Raw genomic sequence first — 17,152 nt, 5'->3', positions numbered from 1 at the left:
TCCTACATTTTAACCTGATGCAGGTTATTTCTGGAAAAGGTCCAAGAGATCTTTAATCTTAAAATAAGCTCAAATAGCCCAAAATTGTGAACAACCCACATAGCCATCAACAAGCAAATGGATAAACAAATTGTGGTATACTCATACAAAGAAATACTACTCAGAAATTCAAAGGAAAGATCCGTCAGTGCATGCAACAACATGGATGAATCTCAGTCTTACTGAGTGAAAGAACCCTGACCCAAAAAAAGCACATATCGTATGATTCAATTTATAAAATTCTAGTAAAAGAAAGCTAAACTATAATGATAGAAAGACGAGTGGTGCCTGGGGATGAAGGTCAGGGTGGGGAAAGGCAGGAGGGTGGTATCAAATTGAAGCCTTTAAGTACGTGCAATTTATTGTATGTAATTTTTATACCTCAAGCTATTCTAGAAAATACTGAAAAGATAAACAATGAAAAGTGGGCACCAATCCAAAACAATAAAACACAATGTAGCTAAAAAGAAGAATCTCATGGTTCTTATTAGAATAGAACTTGACTGCAAATTAGTTACAACTGTCCAGGAACTCAAATACTCAGTGTGCATCAAAGCCAAGACTTCTTCTAGAACATCCCCGAATGATCTTCTTTCCCTCCTGATCGCTCTGTTATCACCTACTGATTTTAGGTAGGGTAACCATACATTTCATTTAGCCTTGAACATGACAGTTTATGCCTTTTCTCTCATGTTACTATTAATAGCCCTCCCCTTCATTTCCAATAGTGTCCTGGTTTGGATAATAAATTATAAAATCATCCTATTTTTAGGTAATACTGTGTGGGGTTTTTTTTCCTTATTTCTATTCTGTTTTTTATAGGGATTTGTTTAGGGAGCTATAGAGAGTGGAATGGAGGGAATACCCCTTTTCCTCTTCTTTTTCTAGTGAGAAAGGTTCAGAGAAGGAAAAATAGAATTGAAAGAGTGAGGTTCTCATTGTCCCATTGTGGACTCTTCCTAGCCTCTTGGTTCTCCAAGCAGTGGTGCACATATGACATACATTTTATAAAAGTGGAAAAGGATCAGACCATTGGGCAGATTTTGAAAAGATGTATTTAGCAAGGAAAAATAAAACCTACAGAAACATTAAAAACAAAGTAAACTAAATCCACAGAAATATATGGGCAAGCCTGTTTTGACTGCCTCTTGATCCTTCTGGGCAAATGAGAACTTCCTTGGTAACTGTAAAAGCAGGCAGAGCTATCCACACAGCATAGGGCTCCACTCCAAGCCAATTTACACAGATCACCATTTCTCAGTGCCATTTCTGGGCTATGATGGAAAAGATAATGTAGCTATTCAGCCATGCGATTTACTATCTACCCTGGTTTCAACCAAAATCAGGGAAGAAACATTGCTATGTGCAGTGCTATGCCCAGAAGCTTTCAAGCTCAGCCTTAATTTAATTCTTTTATTTTTCTTTTTTAATTTAAATTCTTCCCTTCTCATGACCTCATCCTTTGCCTTTAGCAAACTCCTCCCTTTCCCAGAAGTAGGAGTTGAATTGAACACATATTCTTCTACCTCCAGTTATTACTTCACTCATACTATAACATTACTTGCTTGGGAAGGGGGCCCTGTTGCCAGGGAAACCAGAAGGACTGCATAAGTTCAGCCTCAGTTGGCTCCTTTATTCTAATTGATCAAATTCTGTGTTCTTGGCTCATCTCATTTTTGTAGTCATAATAAGGTAAGATACTTCATAATTCCTCTGACTTATTATACATTTTATCCATATCTTCCTAAGATCTCACTGACCTGTGTCCTTTCTCCCGAATTCACTACATTAACTCATTTATTTCTATTAACCAGGGATGCTATTGAAAGTGTTTAGAACAGACTTGGCATGAGACGTACCTATCAGAATGGATGCATTCACTAAATCAGAATGTATACTAGCTATAGATAAGAACCAAACCAAGGGCATACTAATCACCAATCTAACTAACTTTGATATCTTTCCTTCCTGCTATCAAACAGATTTCTCCTCTGATCAGTCATGGCACACTTAACATCCTGATCGGCCATCTAATATTATCACCATATACAATTGAATAAGTATTAGGTTTTGATGAAAAATTCATCTTTGCCTTTTATGTCAAATCACAGGATGATGATTTTTTTAAAAAAAATAGGTTTATATATCTATTTCCTTCATAGGAAGAAAGACACTGTGTGTTAGAAGGTAGAGAAGGCTATTAAAGGTAATGTACATAGGAAGGAGAAGTACAATATATTTGTTACTGAGAAGTAGAAGTAGAGACAGACACTAACCTCTCCTGACTGATGTATCTTAGTTTTAAGATCTTTTCATTGGAGCCTCCTATTTAGTGTCCTAACCTAAGAAACATAAGGAGAAATGGCTATTGTGAATTTCACTTTATTTTATTTACTTAGTTTTCGGCCGTGCCATGCGTCATGCGAGATCTTATTTCCCTGACTAGGGATTGAACCCATGCCCCCTGCAATGAAAGCATGGAGTCTTAACCACTGGACTTTCAGAAGTCCCTCTATTGTGAATTTTAATTAAGAACTGTCCCATAGCCTGAGGGTCTAAGTAATAGGTAAATTCCCTGGAAGCAATTCACCAAATGGGTGCACAAATCTAGCTTCTTCACTAGTTTAGGTCAATTTTCATAAACTTACCCTAAACTGACTCCACTGTAGATGCTGTAGAGTAATGATGATTAACACCATCTTCTCCAGACACTTAAATTGTTTAAGAAGCTGACTTAGCTTTCTCCTTTTTCTGAACCCTAGGTATGTGTTAATTTGACATAATCCCAACATAAATATCACATCTGTTACTCGTTTAACACCTACAAAATCTTACTTATTTCTCAGTTTTATGAATATCCACATATTCAATTACGATGAATACATACATACTGCTGTAATTTCTTCTCCCTGGGTAGTTACTCATAACTTTATCATCAGTGAATTATTTTGGGTGCTTAGCTTTAAGTTTACACATCAAACTCTCTAATAAAAGTAAATGACTTAATTAATAAATAGATTTGATTACCTAATAATTAACATTATATTATAATAATTAACATAATTAACATTTTACACATATATACATATATGTGTATAATAGTATACTGAATAATATATACTATTATATATAATGTATATTTTATATCAAAAAACAGAATACATATAGTATATGGACAGTCTTGAAGCAAACAAGTCCATTAATTTTTTTGCTAAAAGAATATGATCATTTTATATGTGATATATTTTTTCCTGTTAACTGCACATGATGTTGAATACTTTACACTTTTCAACACACCCGAGAACAATCCTCCTAATCTTTTAAAATACGTATTTTAAGGAGAGAGAATTAAAATATGTAGGCTATAAAATATAAGTCAAAATCTAATACCCCTTTACTTTCTTCAAATTTTTTTATATTATTGATCTTTTATTGTAAAGGACGTAATATAGTTTTTTTTAATTAGGTAAGAATATTCATTTAATGTTGCTTTAATCAGGATCTGTCTTTGGGCATCTCATTTCTAAGGAATTTCAGCATTGCAATTATTATTATGCTCTTCTGGGTCTTTTGACAGTAACTTAATCCAGTGTATTATGCACATTTGCTTCTCTAGAAAAGAAAAATGTAGAGTGTCAGGGTATCCTCATGATAGCCTAAAGGAAACTGAAATAGAGAGAAGTTAACCTGTTCCAATGTGATTCTCCCCTTGAGAAGAGCTCAGGCAGGCTTGCTCTTCTCCACTATGAAAAGGTCATTATCCTCTTGCTCTGGTGCAAAAGAGGCTGTAGACATTCTGAACCAAGCTGCCAGAGCAGTGTATATAATTATTCTGCCATTGACATTACTAGAACAAGGAACTTTTTGAATGATGAAATATTTTATCAGTAGAACTCTGTTTACTGCTTTTCATCTATCCCTCAAGAATAACTACGGGGTTAATAGATTACAAATGGGATAACTTGTCACAGAAATGTCACTTCTAAGCTAGTGCTGAGTCATCTCGTATTAATTTATTTAACTATACAACTTTTGGTAAACCTTGAACCTTGGGTTATCATATACATCAGTTTTTCATGTCTGGAAAGTATTTATTTCCTGCATGTTTACCACTGAGGAAAAGGAATTGAGAAGGAACCTAAAGATGTTTATTATTATATAGTCTCTAGATAATGGATACACACACAACACACATGCACACACAGAGAGACCACTATGTCATTAATTTACATGATGTCAGCCATAATTCCACCAAATTTTCCCTCTCCTTTCAAAAAGGTCAAAATTGGCAAATAATTATTTAGTAACTTAATATGTGTTTGATTTGCTTTTCTGAATCCTAATGAAATATTTGTTTTCTGTATTTACTTTTCACTGATGAAAAACAAAAGAAAGAATAGCTTATGTGCACTCCTAAAGATGTGTTCCAATAGCATTTGAGCCAGGTGCTATGTATTCCATGTACTAATTTCACTCCTAAATCAAGTAAATTTAAGATTATGTATGATGTTTTATGGCATAGGAAATTAATACTTATTGAAGACCTACTGGTGCCAGGCATTGATTTGGGCATTTTTTATGAAATTGATAGTAATTATTATAATTGATTATAATGTAATAAGATCATTGCCATAAATTATGTCATTTCATTACATTAACCAAAGTACTTGCTACTATAACAACTGATATTTAATTGAGAGCTAAAGATTTGAGAAGCTAAAATGTTCTCTTATTATAACAGCAACTAGCATTTATCAGGAGCTCATGGCACGGCAGGAACCACATCAACTGCTTTGCATACGTTGTTATCTGTGATTGTCGCAACAACACGAAGGTAGGTACCGATATCCCCATCGTATGCTGGAGGAACTCAGGCTCAGGAAGTAGTTTCCCAGACACAGATACAGGGTGTCAGGACAAAAGTCCATGCTGTTTCTACTACACCACATTGCCTTCCATACCAAGCAAAACTAAAGGCAACCAAGATTTTTAGCAATCTTTAATTTAGTTTGTTTCTCCACTTTAGAAGCACGCATTTCCCCCAGATTAATAATAATGATGATGCAGATAACACTAATACTAATAAGAACCCTATCACAACAACCAGTTTCTAAAAAAAAAAAAAAAAAAAGGAAACTGTTTAACTTTTCTGAGTTATTTTTGCCAGTAAGTAGCTAAGATGGGGCTCCAACCCAGGTATCTCATTCCTGGATCAGAATTCTTCCCCAGTAACAAGCTGATAAACTATTTAATAAGAGAGTTGAAATAAGCAACTATGAACAATGATCACAGAATACCTCCTAAGTGTGTCAAATCAATGTCGATTCTGGACAGATGATAATGTACGCCATAGAGTAATAAGGATGCAACATTGGTTATGTTTTTCATTAGTGTTTTAAAATTTCATCAATGCAGACAACACTAACAGTAAACCTGTGACAATTTGGGCACACTGCGCTATTTTACCCTTGTACTATCAAAGCCAAGTAACGTGCAACCAATAGTATTAAAAGCAGCCACTGGAGGCCTGGTGCTATACTGCCTTTGGCTAAATAAGTTTGTCTGTCTGTCTCTCTCCCTGCCTCCCTTTCTCCCTTCCTTTCTTTCTCACCAGCCTCCCTCCTTCCCTCCCTCTCCCCAGTACCCCACTGGGTCAGCCGTCTTGACCAGACTCAGCCATTCATTTCCAGCTTTTCTTCTCACGAGCCCATTCTGGGCAACCAGCTCTGCCCCTTCCTCCCAGCCTTAGTAATTAATTGTGCTATTATTGTGAATTAAACGTACAAGCAAGTCAATGTTTAGCCTAATTAAGAGTGAAGCCAACAAATTATTTAAAGCACCACTCTAGCAAAATTTGCATTCAGCCTTGTATTAGCAGCCAATCAAGCTTTTCAGCCATTGACTCAAGTACTTCCAGGCTTCACTAACACTTACAGCTAGGCTTTCTCCCCACCCCAGCTCCTGAACCCTGCCCTAGGCCTCCATCCTTTACCCATCCCTAAATTCAGTGTTTTATTACATACCACTGAAAGTAACATCCGATCCCTTTTTTCATTTACTACAATTTAAATGGATACATTTGTACTTCAGTTATTTTGTCAGTTTAGGTCATACAAAAACTGTATAGTTTAACATTATTACAGACAATTTAAATTTTTTCTTGTCATTTCCCAAAATAAATTTAGCATCTTTCAAAATAAATTCACAAGCATTCCTTCCTTAGAATGAAGCTACCAGTATATACAGTGGTAGCAGGTCAACCAACTTTGTACTGAAGAGCAAAAGCAAATGAAAATCACAGTTCTTAACAATAAAAACATGTACCAGGGCTCCTATTTCTAGACCAGTGGTGACTAGAAAGAGGAAAAGTTTGATTAAGGAATCTGAAAGCATTAGTGGAGGTTTCAAAATTAGTGAATTTAATAAAGAAAAAAGTACTGCCTGGAGTAAAATTTCACCTGATTTTTTTCCATTAAAGGATAATTCAGCTTTGGGCAAAATAACCTGCTGAAACATACATCCCTGACAAGAGAAACTGAAGCTATAAATCAGAGTCTCTTCTGATACAATGTATGGACACACTGTTGGACCAGAGTATGGTCATTCTTTAAAAAAAAAACAAAAAACGAGGATAAGAGAGTGACAGGCTAAGGCCTAGGTCAGCTGTACACATGGACTTTACAAAGCATTATTAGATCTTGAACAATTCCATGCAACCTATAGACAAGTAGTCTAGGCCAGTCTCTCACTTGTTTTTCTTATTTTTCCTTGCTTGCTTTTGCTGCCGCCTCTATACTTAAAAGCCATGCATTTTAGATGTTAAGAGAGTGTCCATTTCAAATACTCCCTCCTGTCTCCTCTCCTCAACCGAGCACCCTTATCACATCCCACTCACTGTGCTCACGGCACTCATTCAGTGAGTGCTCCGTACAAGTTCTTACTAAAACTTATCAGAAAGAAAACAGAAGAGACAATTTACTCCATTTTCATTACACTCATCACCTAATTCTTACCTCCATTTTTTTCAGGTCCTGAATATGAATACTAATATTTATTTTTGAAATTGCCTGAATCGCTTTGTCTTAATTTCTCAAATTCTGTACCTGCAATACTTAACACATATTGATATATTAATTAATATTTGTAAAACTCCTCTGGAAAAGGCTTTGTATCTGGAAAAAATAAAACTTTTCTTTGTGATTGACACTAGAAAACATCAGCTTCTTCATATCCTACTCTAAAGAGTATGCACTCTTTGGACACTTATTCTTGTTCATAGAGGAATTTTTATCAGTGAGTCGTGTCTAATTTCCTCAGTGAGAAACACGATATTTATCCTTGTAACACTGGAATAAGTCTATAAACATATAGATGTATACGTGTGCATACAGATGTTTATATGCGCTATTATTTAAACCTGTTTTAGAACATAGAAGGGGGCCAAGCACATCACGAAAGAGGTGCTTATTAGAGAGCTCACTATGTGGATTTCTTAAAAATTGCCATTAAACACTAAGAGAGCAAATATTTCAACACCAAGTTTCAGAAATTCAGAAGGAGGAAGAGTCTTCTTTTCAAAGGAGAGAAAACCTGCCGGTGATAACATTGAAACAGTGATGAAAACATGCCCTTTGCTGCCATCAAGTGGCTGCTTTCGGAATCTTTTTATAAGCCTCAACCACGGTGCAAATGCTTTTCTTTCCCACCGTTTCATTTCTCACACATTACACACATGTTATCCTTTGGGGGACTGGTATATTTGAAAAGACCAGGCAAGCGTTTCCTAAATTAGGGCGTAATACTATGGATGCTAAAATGTTCCATGACTAAGAAGTTCTTCAGAAAGACAACATCAAAAGGGGTTTGAAGTGTCCAAACACTCAAAACCCTTCCCAGCCCTATGTGCCTCACACAGTTTCTGTCAGTAAAGTCCTCAATTTGGACTTGGGAGCAAAGCTCTCCATTTCTATCCATAAAGAACTTCTAATAGATTGGCTATAAGGCACCTAGTGAACACAGAGGAAATTTTTTAAATTGGAGAGAGATTCATTTAGAATCAATTTTAATCAAGTCCTGTAACTGCAGGGGAAAATGGTTTCGTGTTTCTTTCCTATTTATGTCTCTCTGCCTTGAAGCTTCAGTCCTGTATGTAAACAAGGCACCGTATTGTTGAACCGTGATTACTACATAACCCTAATTTTAACTTGGTTGCTTGCTTTGCCCCCTTTTCTTTGAGTATCTTCGTTTTTCTCTCCCAAGAGACAGTTAATTAAATACACAGCTGAATGAAAGGAGAAAGGACAATTGCTATTTTTAAAATATGCAAAATGCCACAGCAGCAGCCCCTTCATATTCTGAGAAGTCAACAGCATTCATCTTAGAGATGATTGGAACATGCATTAATATGATTTTGGTCATGAAAGGAAAAGCCCCAGATAAATCAAAGTGGACAAAAGTTGGAGGGAACTAAATTGCTCTGTATAAGGAAACAGAGAAATTCTGAAAGTTATTTGAGGGTGGGGAGGTACTCCAGAGAGAAGTAGAAACTTGAAACTGGGAGAAGAGAACAGCCAGGGAGACTTGGGCAGGGGGTGGAGGGTTCTAAAGTCCAAAGGAAAATGTACATGAAAACCATAAAAACCACACCTGTGGCTATGAGTTCTTGGAAGATTTTTGTGTTCTACCCAAAGCCCAATCTAAGTCAGACAAGCTTCTTGATGTTCCCTGTGCTAGTGATGTTTTCCATTCCATCCTTTCTCAGTAGCAGTTTGCAGGACCATCTAATGTGGAGGCTTCTGTTTCAATTTCTCACTTATACAAGCCCAGATCCTTGTTTCTGATGCAAATGTGAAAGTTAAAACTCAAGTTCCTGAGTCACTGCCTGAGTGTCACTTCACAGGCTCACTGCCTTGGTGTTCAGATCCTTCTTCATTTTTGGCCTCAGGGTTTTTCCTTATCTTTGGGTAAGCTCAGCTATGCATTTATAAAAAGTCTATCAGGGTTTGGGGAAAACTGGACAGCTACAAGCAAAAAAATCAAACTGGACTACTTTCTCACACCACATAGAAAACTAAACTCAAAATGGATTAAAGACTTAAGTGTAAGACCTGAGACCATAAAACTCCCAGGAGAAAACATAGGCAGTATGCTCTTTTCCATAAGTCTTAGCAATATTTTTTTGGATCTGTCTCCTCAGGCAAGGGAAACGAAAGTGAAAATAAACAAATGGGACTAAATCAAACTAAAAAGCTTTTGCACAAGCGAAGGAAACTATCAACAAAATGAAAAGGCCATCTACTAAATAGAAGATATTTGCAAACAATATATTGGATAAGGGGTCAATATTCAAAATATACAAAGAACTCATACAGCTCATCATCAAAAGAACAACCAGATTTAAAAGAGGGCAGAGGACCTGAATACACGTTTCTCCAGACATACAGATGACTAACAGGCACATGAAAAGATGCTCAACATCACTAATCATCAGGGAAATGCAAATCAAAATCACAATTAGATGTCACCTCACACCTGTCAGAATGGCTGTCATCAAAAAGAACACAAATAACAAGCATTGGTGAGGATGTGGAGAAAAGGGAACCCTCCTGCACTGTTGCTGGGAATGTAAATTGGTGCCACTATAGAAAACAGTATGGAGACTCCTCAAGAAAAGAAAAATAGGGGCTTCCCTGGTGGTGCAGTGGTTGAGAGTCCGCCTGCCAATGCAGGGGACACGGGTTCGTGCCCCGGTCCGGGAAGATCCCACATGCCACGGAGCTGCTGGGCCCGTGAGCCACGGCCGCTGAGCCTGCGCGTCCGGAGCCTGTGCTCCGCAACAGGAGAGGCCACAATGGTGAGAGGCCCGCGTACCGCAGAAAAAAAAAAAAAAAGAAAAATAGAACTACCATATGATCTAGCAATTTTACTTCTGGGTATTTACCCCCCCAAAATAAAAACACTAATCTGAAAAGGTATATGCATCCCTATGTTCACTGCAGCATTATTTACAATAGCTAATATATGGAAATAACCTAAGTGTCCATCCATATACGCATGGATAAAGAAGATGTGGTATTACATATACAATTAGTCATTAAAAAAAAGAAATGAAACGTTGCTATTGCAACAACATGGATGGATCTAGAGGGTATTACACGAAGTGAAATAAGTCAGACAGAGAAAGACAAACACAAGATGATCTCACTTTTATGTGCAATCTAAAAAACAAAACAAAGACACAAACAAAACAAAATGAAAAGAGTTATAGATACAGAGAACAAACAGGTTGTTGCCAGAGGGAAGGGAAGTGATGGGGGCGAAATAGGTGAAGGAGATTAAGAGGTATAAACTTCCAGTTATAAAATAAATAAGCCACAGGTATGTAATATTAAGCATAAGGAATATGGTCAATAATATTGTAATAACTTTGTATGGGGACAGATGGTTACTAAACTTATCATAGTGATCATTTCATAATGTGTGCAAATGTCAAATCCCTATACAGTACACTGAAACTGACATAATATTGTCAATCAACTATATTTCAATCAATCAATGTTAATCGCATCTAAAAAATAAAAATAAGCAAATAATATTAAATGAAGAGGGAAAAGAAGTCTAAGTCTGCATTGTATCTTTCAGCATTCCTGAAGGTTTTGTAGGAGGAGAGGCTTCAGGTTAGCTAGTCTGCCACCTTGTAAAAAGGAAGTTGTTCATAAAATGTCTAGATGTAAAACTCTGCCCAGGATGAGAGCCTTCTCTGCAGCAGAACCCTCACCTACGACCTCACACATTTATGGAAGATGAATTGAGTTCATCTTGGTGACTTAAAGAATAAAGCAGCACTTTGATGGCAGGAGGTGTGGAGGGAGAATCAAAGGTGAGAGGAGACTTTCCCCTGAGTGTAGGAAATAGGGATTGTCTTGGCCCCTTCAGCACATCTCTAACTCCCCTCTTTCCCTCTCCATCTCACTGCCTCTCAGCCTGGCTTCCCACAGATCGCTGAAGCCATGAGTGAGTGTACACTTCAGGGCACTCACTGTAATGAGAGCTCCAGGAGCATGCAACTTGACTCTTATCAAGCGAGCTCTGGCTAAAACTATCAGTTCTGATCAGATAAACCTAGGGACTTTGTTCTCCGTAACAAGGGATCAAGGGACTCTGGTTGAGACTAAATTTACAAACAATTCTAAAATTGGGGGGGGGGGGAAGGGAGGGGAAAAAAAGCAAATTATTCTAGGGAAACTTCATTTTTTCCTTTCTTAAATCCTAAATCCACTCTCTGTAGGCCTCACGGCTTCTGTTTTGGAAAGGAGGTCTAAAATACATAAACACAAGTCTAGCCATCATAGAAAATCCTTGAAATCCTTTTCAGAATGGTTCTAGACCAATATTCCTAGAAAGATCCACAGACCAGCACAGGTTGAAATCCCCAATGCAAATCAGATTCAGTGTAAAGAAGCCAGAATTCCTCTCTACCACCAGCAATCCTCTGATATAAAACCAGCCTGTTGTCCTTTATGTACCCTTCTGGCTCCATCATTCCCTGCCCTAAACAGGATAGGGCAATGCCCCAGGTAACATGGTGCTTCCACCCCAAAGGCACAGTGGTATCCACCTGCTCTAAGAACTGATTTTCCTCCAGGTTTGCATTTCTACATTAAAGCGCTCACTAGTTCAAATGGCATGTGTTGTAACTGTTGATAATACATCTTTTATAAATGGAGATTTAATTTTTAAATGTGTAGAAATAAACCATTTTCCCCTTGCTTTGGATTTTTCTTTAAAAAGTAGCACCATTAAAGATGTCCTCTCAAGCAAAGATCCTTTTCAACAAAGGTGAGGCATATTGGTGAAGAGTTCGAGTTACATAAGACTATGGAATTTATGTAGTCTGAGAATAAAAGACAATCACCTTCAATTTTACTTAAGACAGATACACATAAATTCTAGACTAACTCTTCTCTTATTTCCTGCACATATCTCCTACTTCTTTCAATTTTCAAATTCAGCTTGAATGATAAAAATACAAAGAAAGGCTAATAGGCATATGGTGATTGAGCAACAGGATCAACCATCCATCAAATGTGTGCTAGCTTAAGAGCAGGCTGTATTACTAGAATTCACTACTTAATAGCTCAACCCCTTCTCTATTACTGCTTAAAATAGAGATTTAATTATAATGTAGCTTTGGGCAAGTGACAAAACCTCTCTGGTTCTCAGTTTCTTGATCTGTAAAATGGAGATAATAAAAATACCTATTGCAGAGGGTCATTGTGAGGTTTGAAACAATTTGTGCCTCTTACTGAGTGGTCAATAACTGTTAGCTCTCACTAAGGTTAGCGTTGTTATTAGCTGTTGATTGTTTTACAATGTGCCATGGAATATCTATTATTGCATTTAATTTATTATTTTTAATTCTGCTTCTTTCAGAATTAAAGAAGTAAGAGTAAGAGTAAAGAGTAAGCACTTCTGGTTAGCACAGACCTCATTAGCTCCATATTAAAAAAAAAGTAGAATTAGATGAAAAGTCAACTTCAGAGCAAAGGATATATTTTATGTACATATACTATTTAACATTTTATTTCCAGCAACAGCTTAAAAAGAGTAAGTTTTACATGGATCACTTCCTCTTCTGGTCCCAGGGCTGAGAATGCACAGTTCCTCTCAGAGAGACTTTTGATTGTGTTAGATAAATCCAAGAACACCGTTACCTGGTTCCATTATACAGGCACTGTTCTAAGGCTGAGGCTTATTCTGACTAGCCATGGGTTAGAATCTGTAACTCCACCATTTAAAAAGAGACCCAGTAGGAATGGCATCATTTGAAGCCCAAGAAATAATTACAGACAAAGCATTTTAATAACTTCCTAAAGCCTGAATATTTGATCTGCAATCACATTCTTGAATTTACCACTTGTTAGTATGGACTAAAGTATAAACCTTGTGAAGTACCTGCTTTTCTTTTACTATTCATCTCTTTAATGGTGGGAAGAAAACAATAAAATTTTAATTGAGTTATCCCTCTCAGCACTGAACAGTGGTGGACAAAATCTATACATAACATCAAAATAATTGCGCTGTGGAACTGGCCAGCAGTCTTGCCTGGCCTACATTTAGAAGAAAAGGATACGAGCTAGCTTTCCAATCTATTGGAGAGGATAGATCAAAACCTTCTAGAGGAACTACTTCAGTGTACAACAAGTATCTAAAGTGGTTTCTTATTGTCACTAATCTAATTCTTAAAGCTGTAAGTTAAGATATTCTCCTTACATTCTGCCCTTAAAACTTGTAAAGAGCAAACCAAGAACTGGAGAAAGTTAAAAAAAAAATCTACAATCTACTTGTTAGCACACCTTCATGCCATGGTGATTTGATTAGTGATTTGATAAGTATAGATTACAACCTTGGACTTAATACAGGGTGGCCCACTTTTAAAAAGGCCCATTTATAACAAAGCTCTCTCTGTTGGAACTGCCAAGAGAGTTTAAAAAAAAAATGCCACCAGTATCAAACACTTTTATTTAGCCACGCATTGTAGAGCAATGTAATTGCAAACCTGGAGAGCTACATCTTAGGACAGTTCTACTGATTGTGTGATTATAAACAAGTCAAGAAGATTTCCTGATTCTCATACTCTCTGTCACTATAATAAAATTACTACCTGCTCTCAAACTACTCCACAGAGAAGACCTAAAGAATAAGGAACACTATATAAGTATTGCAAAGTGCGATAAGCTTCTTGGATAAAAGACTCTAAATGTCTCAAGAAAAATGCACAGATTATCCCTATTAGGGTAGAATATTTGTAACGAAGATTTAGGTTACTAAAAACTAAAAAAATTATTGAATTCTTACAAGTTTCAAATATAACACTCACCACAGTAGAAAGGGGAAAGACAACCTACCCCATGTTCCCATCCATTAGAAGAATCGTGTTGTATATGTGAGAAAATATGAAGAGAAAGAGAATTGTGCTGAAGAACATTGTCATCCACGATCCATGATCCTCTCGAAACATTTTTAACCGAAGCAACTGACCTGCAATATAAATATTATTGGAAATCAGTGTACACTGTAACTCAAAATCCATACAGCTTTGCTTTATTTTAGTGAATCTCTATTATCTCACAAATACTCTGAAGCCTTTGCCCTAGCACTTGTCTTACGGGTGAAACCACTATCTAATGTCCTTTTTGCTCTTTTGTACATAAATGGTAAAGTCCAAGACAACCCCCATATCATCATCCTAGAGCAAACAATACTAGTATGAGAATCTGGTATAGAAATCATTCACTAGGCTGTCATGAAAACAAATTAATTAGGACACTATTACCTGCTACTTTTTATTTCACAAATATGTTTTTGGTTCATTTACTGAAACTACTTAAGTAAGGCAAATGGTAACGATGTTGCATAAATTCCATATAATTCCCTTTTGCTTCCATAGACCCATTCCCAATACTGGCCAGATGATAAAACCAAGTCATACTTCACTTATAAGAAGATCCAGTTGTTAAAGGTACATGCAAACATGAACAGTAAAAATAAAGTCTCTGTCATAAGAGACAGAAGGCTTAGCCTTACTCTTAGCTAAAATATCCATAACCACGTACAGGCTGGTGCCCAAGTCTGTGGGGTGTGTGGGGCCTGGTGGCGTGTGCATGTGTTATGGAGTTGGTATGGCTCCTAGCAAAACATAATTTCTACCCTAATACCTAAAATTCCATTTATAAAGACAATGGCTAAAATTGGAAAGGATGGTCAATTAATCTATGACAAAGGAGGTAAGAATATACAATGGAGAAAAGACAGTCTCTTCAATAAGTGGTGCTTGGGAAAACTGGACAGCTACATGTAAAAGAATGAAACTAGAACAGTCTCTAACACCATATATAAAAATAAACTCAAAATGGATTAAAGTTCAAAATGTAGGACTGGAAACCCTAAAACTCATAGAGGAAAACACAGGCAGAACACTCTTTGACATAAAATTGTAGCAATATTGTTTTGGATCTGTCTCCTAAAGCAAAGGAAATAAAAGCAAAAATAAACAAATGGAACCTAATTAAGCTTAAAAGCTTTTGCACAGCAAAGGTAACCATCAACAAAATGAAAAGACAACCTACTGGATGGGAGAAAATATTTGCAAATGATATGACGGACAATGGGTTAACACCCAAAATATATAAACAGCTCATACAACTCAACATCAAAAAAACACAAACAACCTGATTAAAAAGTGGGCTGAAGGCCTGAATAAACATTTTTCCAAAGAGGACATGCAGATGGCCAACAGGAACATGAAAAGATGCTCAACATCACTAATCATCAGGGAAATGCAAATCAAAACCACAATGAGATGTCATCTCACATCTGTCACAATGGCTATCATCAAAAAGAACATGAATAACAAATGTTGGTGAGGATGCAGAGAAAAGGGAACACTTGTACAGTATTGGTGGGAATGTAAATTGGTGCAGCCACTGTGGAAAATAGTATGGAGGTTCCTCAAAAAACTAAAAACAGAACTACCACATGACCCAGCAATTCCACTCTTGGGTATATGTCAAAAAAAAAAAAACCCACAAAAACCCTAATTCAAAATGATACATTCACCCCAATATTCATAGCAGCATTACTTACAATTGCCAAGATACTGAAGCAAGTGTCCATCAACAGATGAATGGATAAAGAAGATGTGGTGTATATACACAATGGAATACTACTCAGCCACATAAAAGAATGAAATTTTGCCATTTGCAACAACATGGATGGACTCAGAGGGTATTATGCTAAATGAAATAAGTCAGACAGAAAGAGAAATACTGTATGATGTCACTTATATGTGGAATCTAAAAACTAAAACAACCTAGTGAATATAACAACAACAAAAAAAAAGCAGACTCAGATATAGAGAACAAACTAGTGGTTACCAATGAGGAGAAGGAAAGAGGAGGGGAAATACAGGGGTATGGGATTAAGAGGTACAAACTATTGTGTATAAAATAAGCTACAAGGATATATTGTAAACCACAGGGAATAGGGCCAATATTTTATAATAACTATAAGTGGAGTATAACCTTTAAACATTGTGAAACAATGTATAATATTGTACCATATAATACTGTACATCAACTATACTTCAATAAAAAGAAAATAAAAAAAGAAAAAAGAAAAAAAGAAAAAAAGAATGTTAAAATGCAAATACTTCAAAGAGGAAAATGTATTAAGATGAACACTAAAGTAAAAATTGCTAGTATCATAATCAGTCCAGATAAATATTTTGATTTATGATAAAGAGAACTGAGAGCACTAGTATCCTGAAAGGTGAGAAAGATTAAAAAAAAAAAACAGGATTAAGAAAAAAATAAACATAGGTCACCCTGGCTTCTCCTAAGAGAAAGTTTATCTAAATAATGATAAAGGAGATGACTCACATATAGGAACTACAATTCAAATAGGGTAGGCCTGAAACCTTAACAATAAAATTTCCCACTAGAGAAAATATTCCCTTTTTTTGATGATATGTTAAAGGTATGGGGAAAATATGTATATTTCCATCTGTAAATGGTCTCTCTAGGGACAGATAGTAGCTCTCATGTAGGCTACCTCAGTAGCCTCAGTAGCCTTAAGATTACCTACAGTAATCTTAAAAGAAATCATCTTTTAAGATTTAACTACTAATTTTCCCTTGTCCCTTTCTTTCATTAAAATAGCACTTCAGATTTCATTTGGAAACCAGACTCACAGAAACACTACCCTAGCTAAAACTTTAAATGGAGCAAAAACGGATTTGGTTACATTATCTGGTTTCTTGGCCTGCACAAGAGAAGCAAAGGACAAATCTGAAAGTCAGGGGGAATGTGAATTATAACTGAAAGAAGAATGTGGAAAATGTTCTACTGAAGCAAAGGATACTAACGCTGCAAATTACAGCCTTACAGAACTTGTTGATTAACTGAATCAATAATTATAGAAAGCCAGGGATTTGCGAGTCTCCACACAACACATTGACAGGAATATTATAAATAGATATTTAACACAGAATGCTTGAGAGTAAAAAACCCATGCCACGAATATCTTAAAGCAAGCTGTAGAGAATATTATTTAT

At 36.3% G+C, this 17,152-nt stretch overlaps 1 protein-coding gene across 2 annotated transcripts in view; it reads right to left on the bottom strand.

Moving 5' to 3' along the window:
* TMEM117 (transmembrane protein 117) overlaps positions 1-17,152 on the bottom strand; it is a 532,025-nt gene that overhangs the window by 423,270 nt on the left and 91,603 nt on the right. For both annotated transcript variants that reach the window (XM_022572405.2, XM_022572407.2), the window contains one exon: positions 13,947-14,079. In XM_022572405.2, coding sequence (XP_022428113.1) covers positions 13,947-14,079 — 133 coding nt within the window. The remainder of the gene's footprint in view (positions 1-13,946; positions 14,080-17,152) is intronic.

The sequence above is a fragment of the Delphinapterus leucas genome, chromosome 11 (assembly GCF_059928025.1).
Source record: "Delphinapterus leucas isolate spDelLeu-1000000601 "Yukka" chromosome 11, BTC_Dleu_Yukka2, whole genome shotgun sequence".
Classification (NCBI taxonomy): domain Eukaryota; kingdom Metazoa; phylum Chordata; class Mammalia; order Artiodactyla; family Monodontidae; genus Delphinapterus; species Delphinapterus leucas.
The sequence above is the reverse complement of the archived record's forward strand: the minus strand, read 5'-3'. Positions and strand labels throughout refer to the sequence as shown.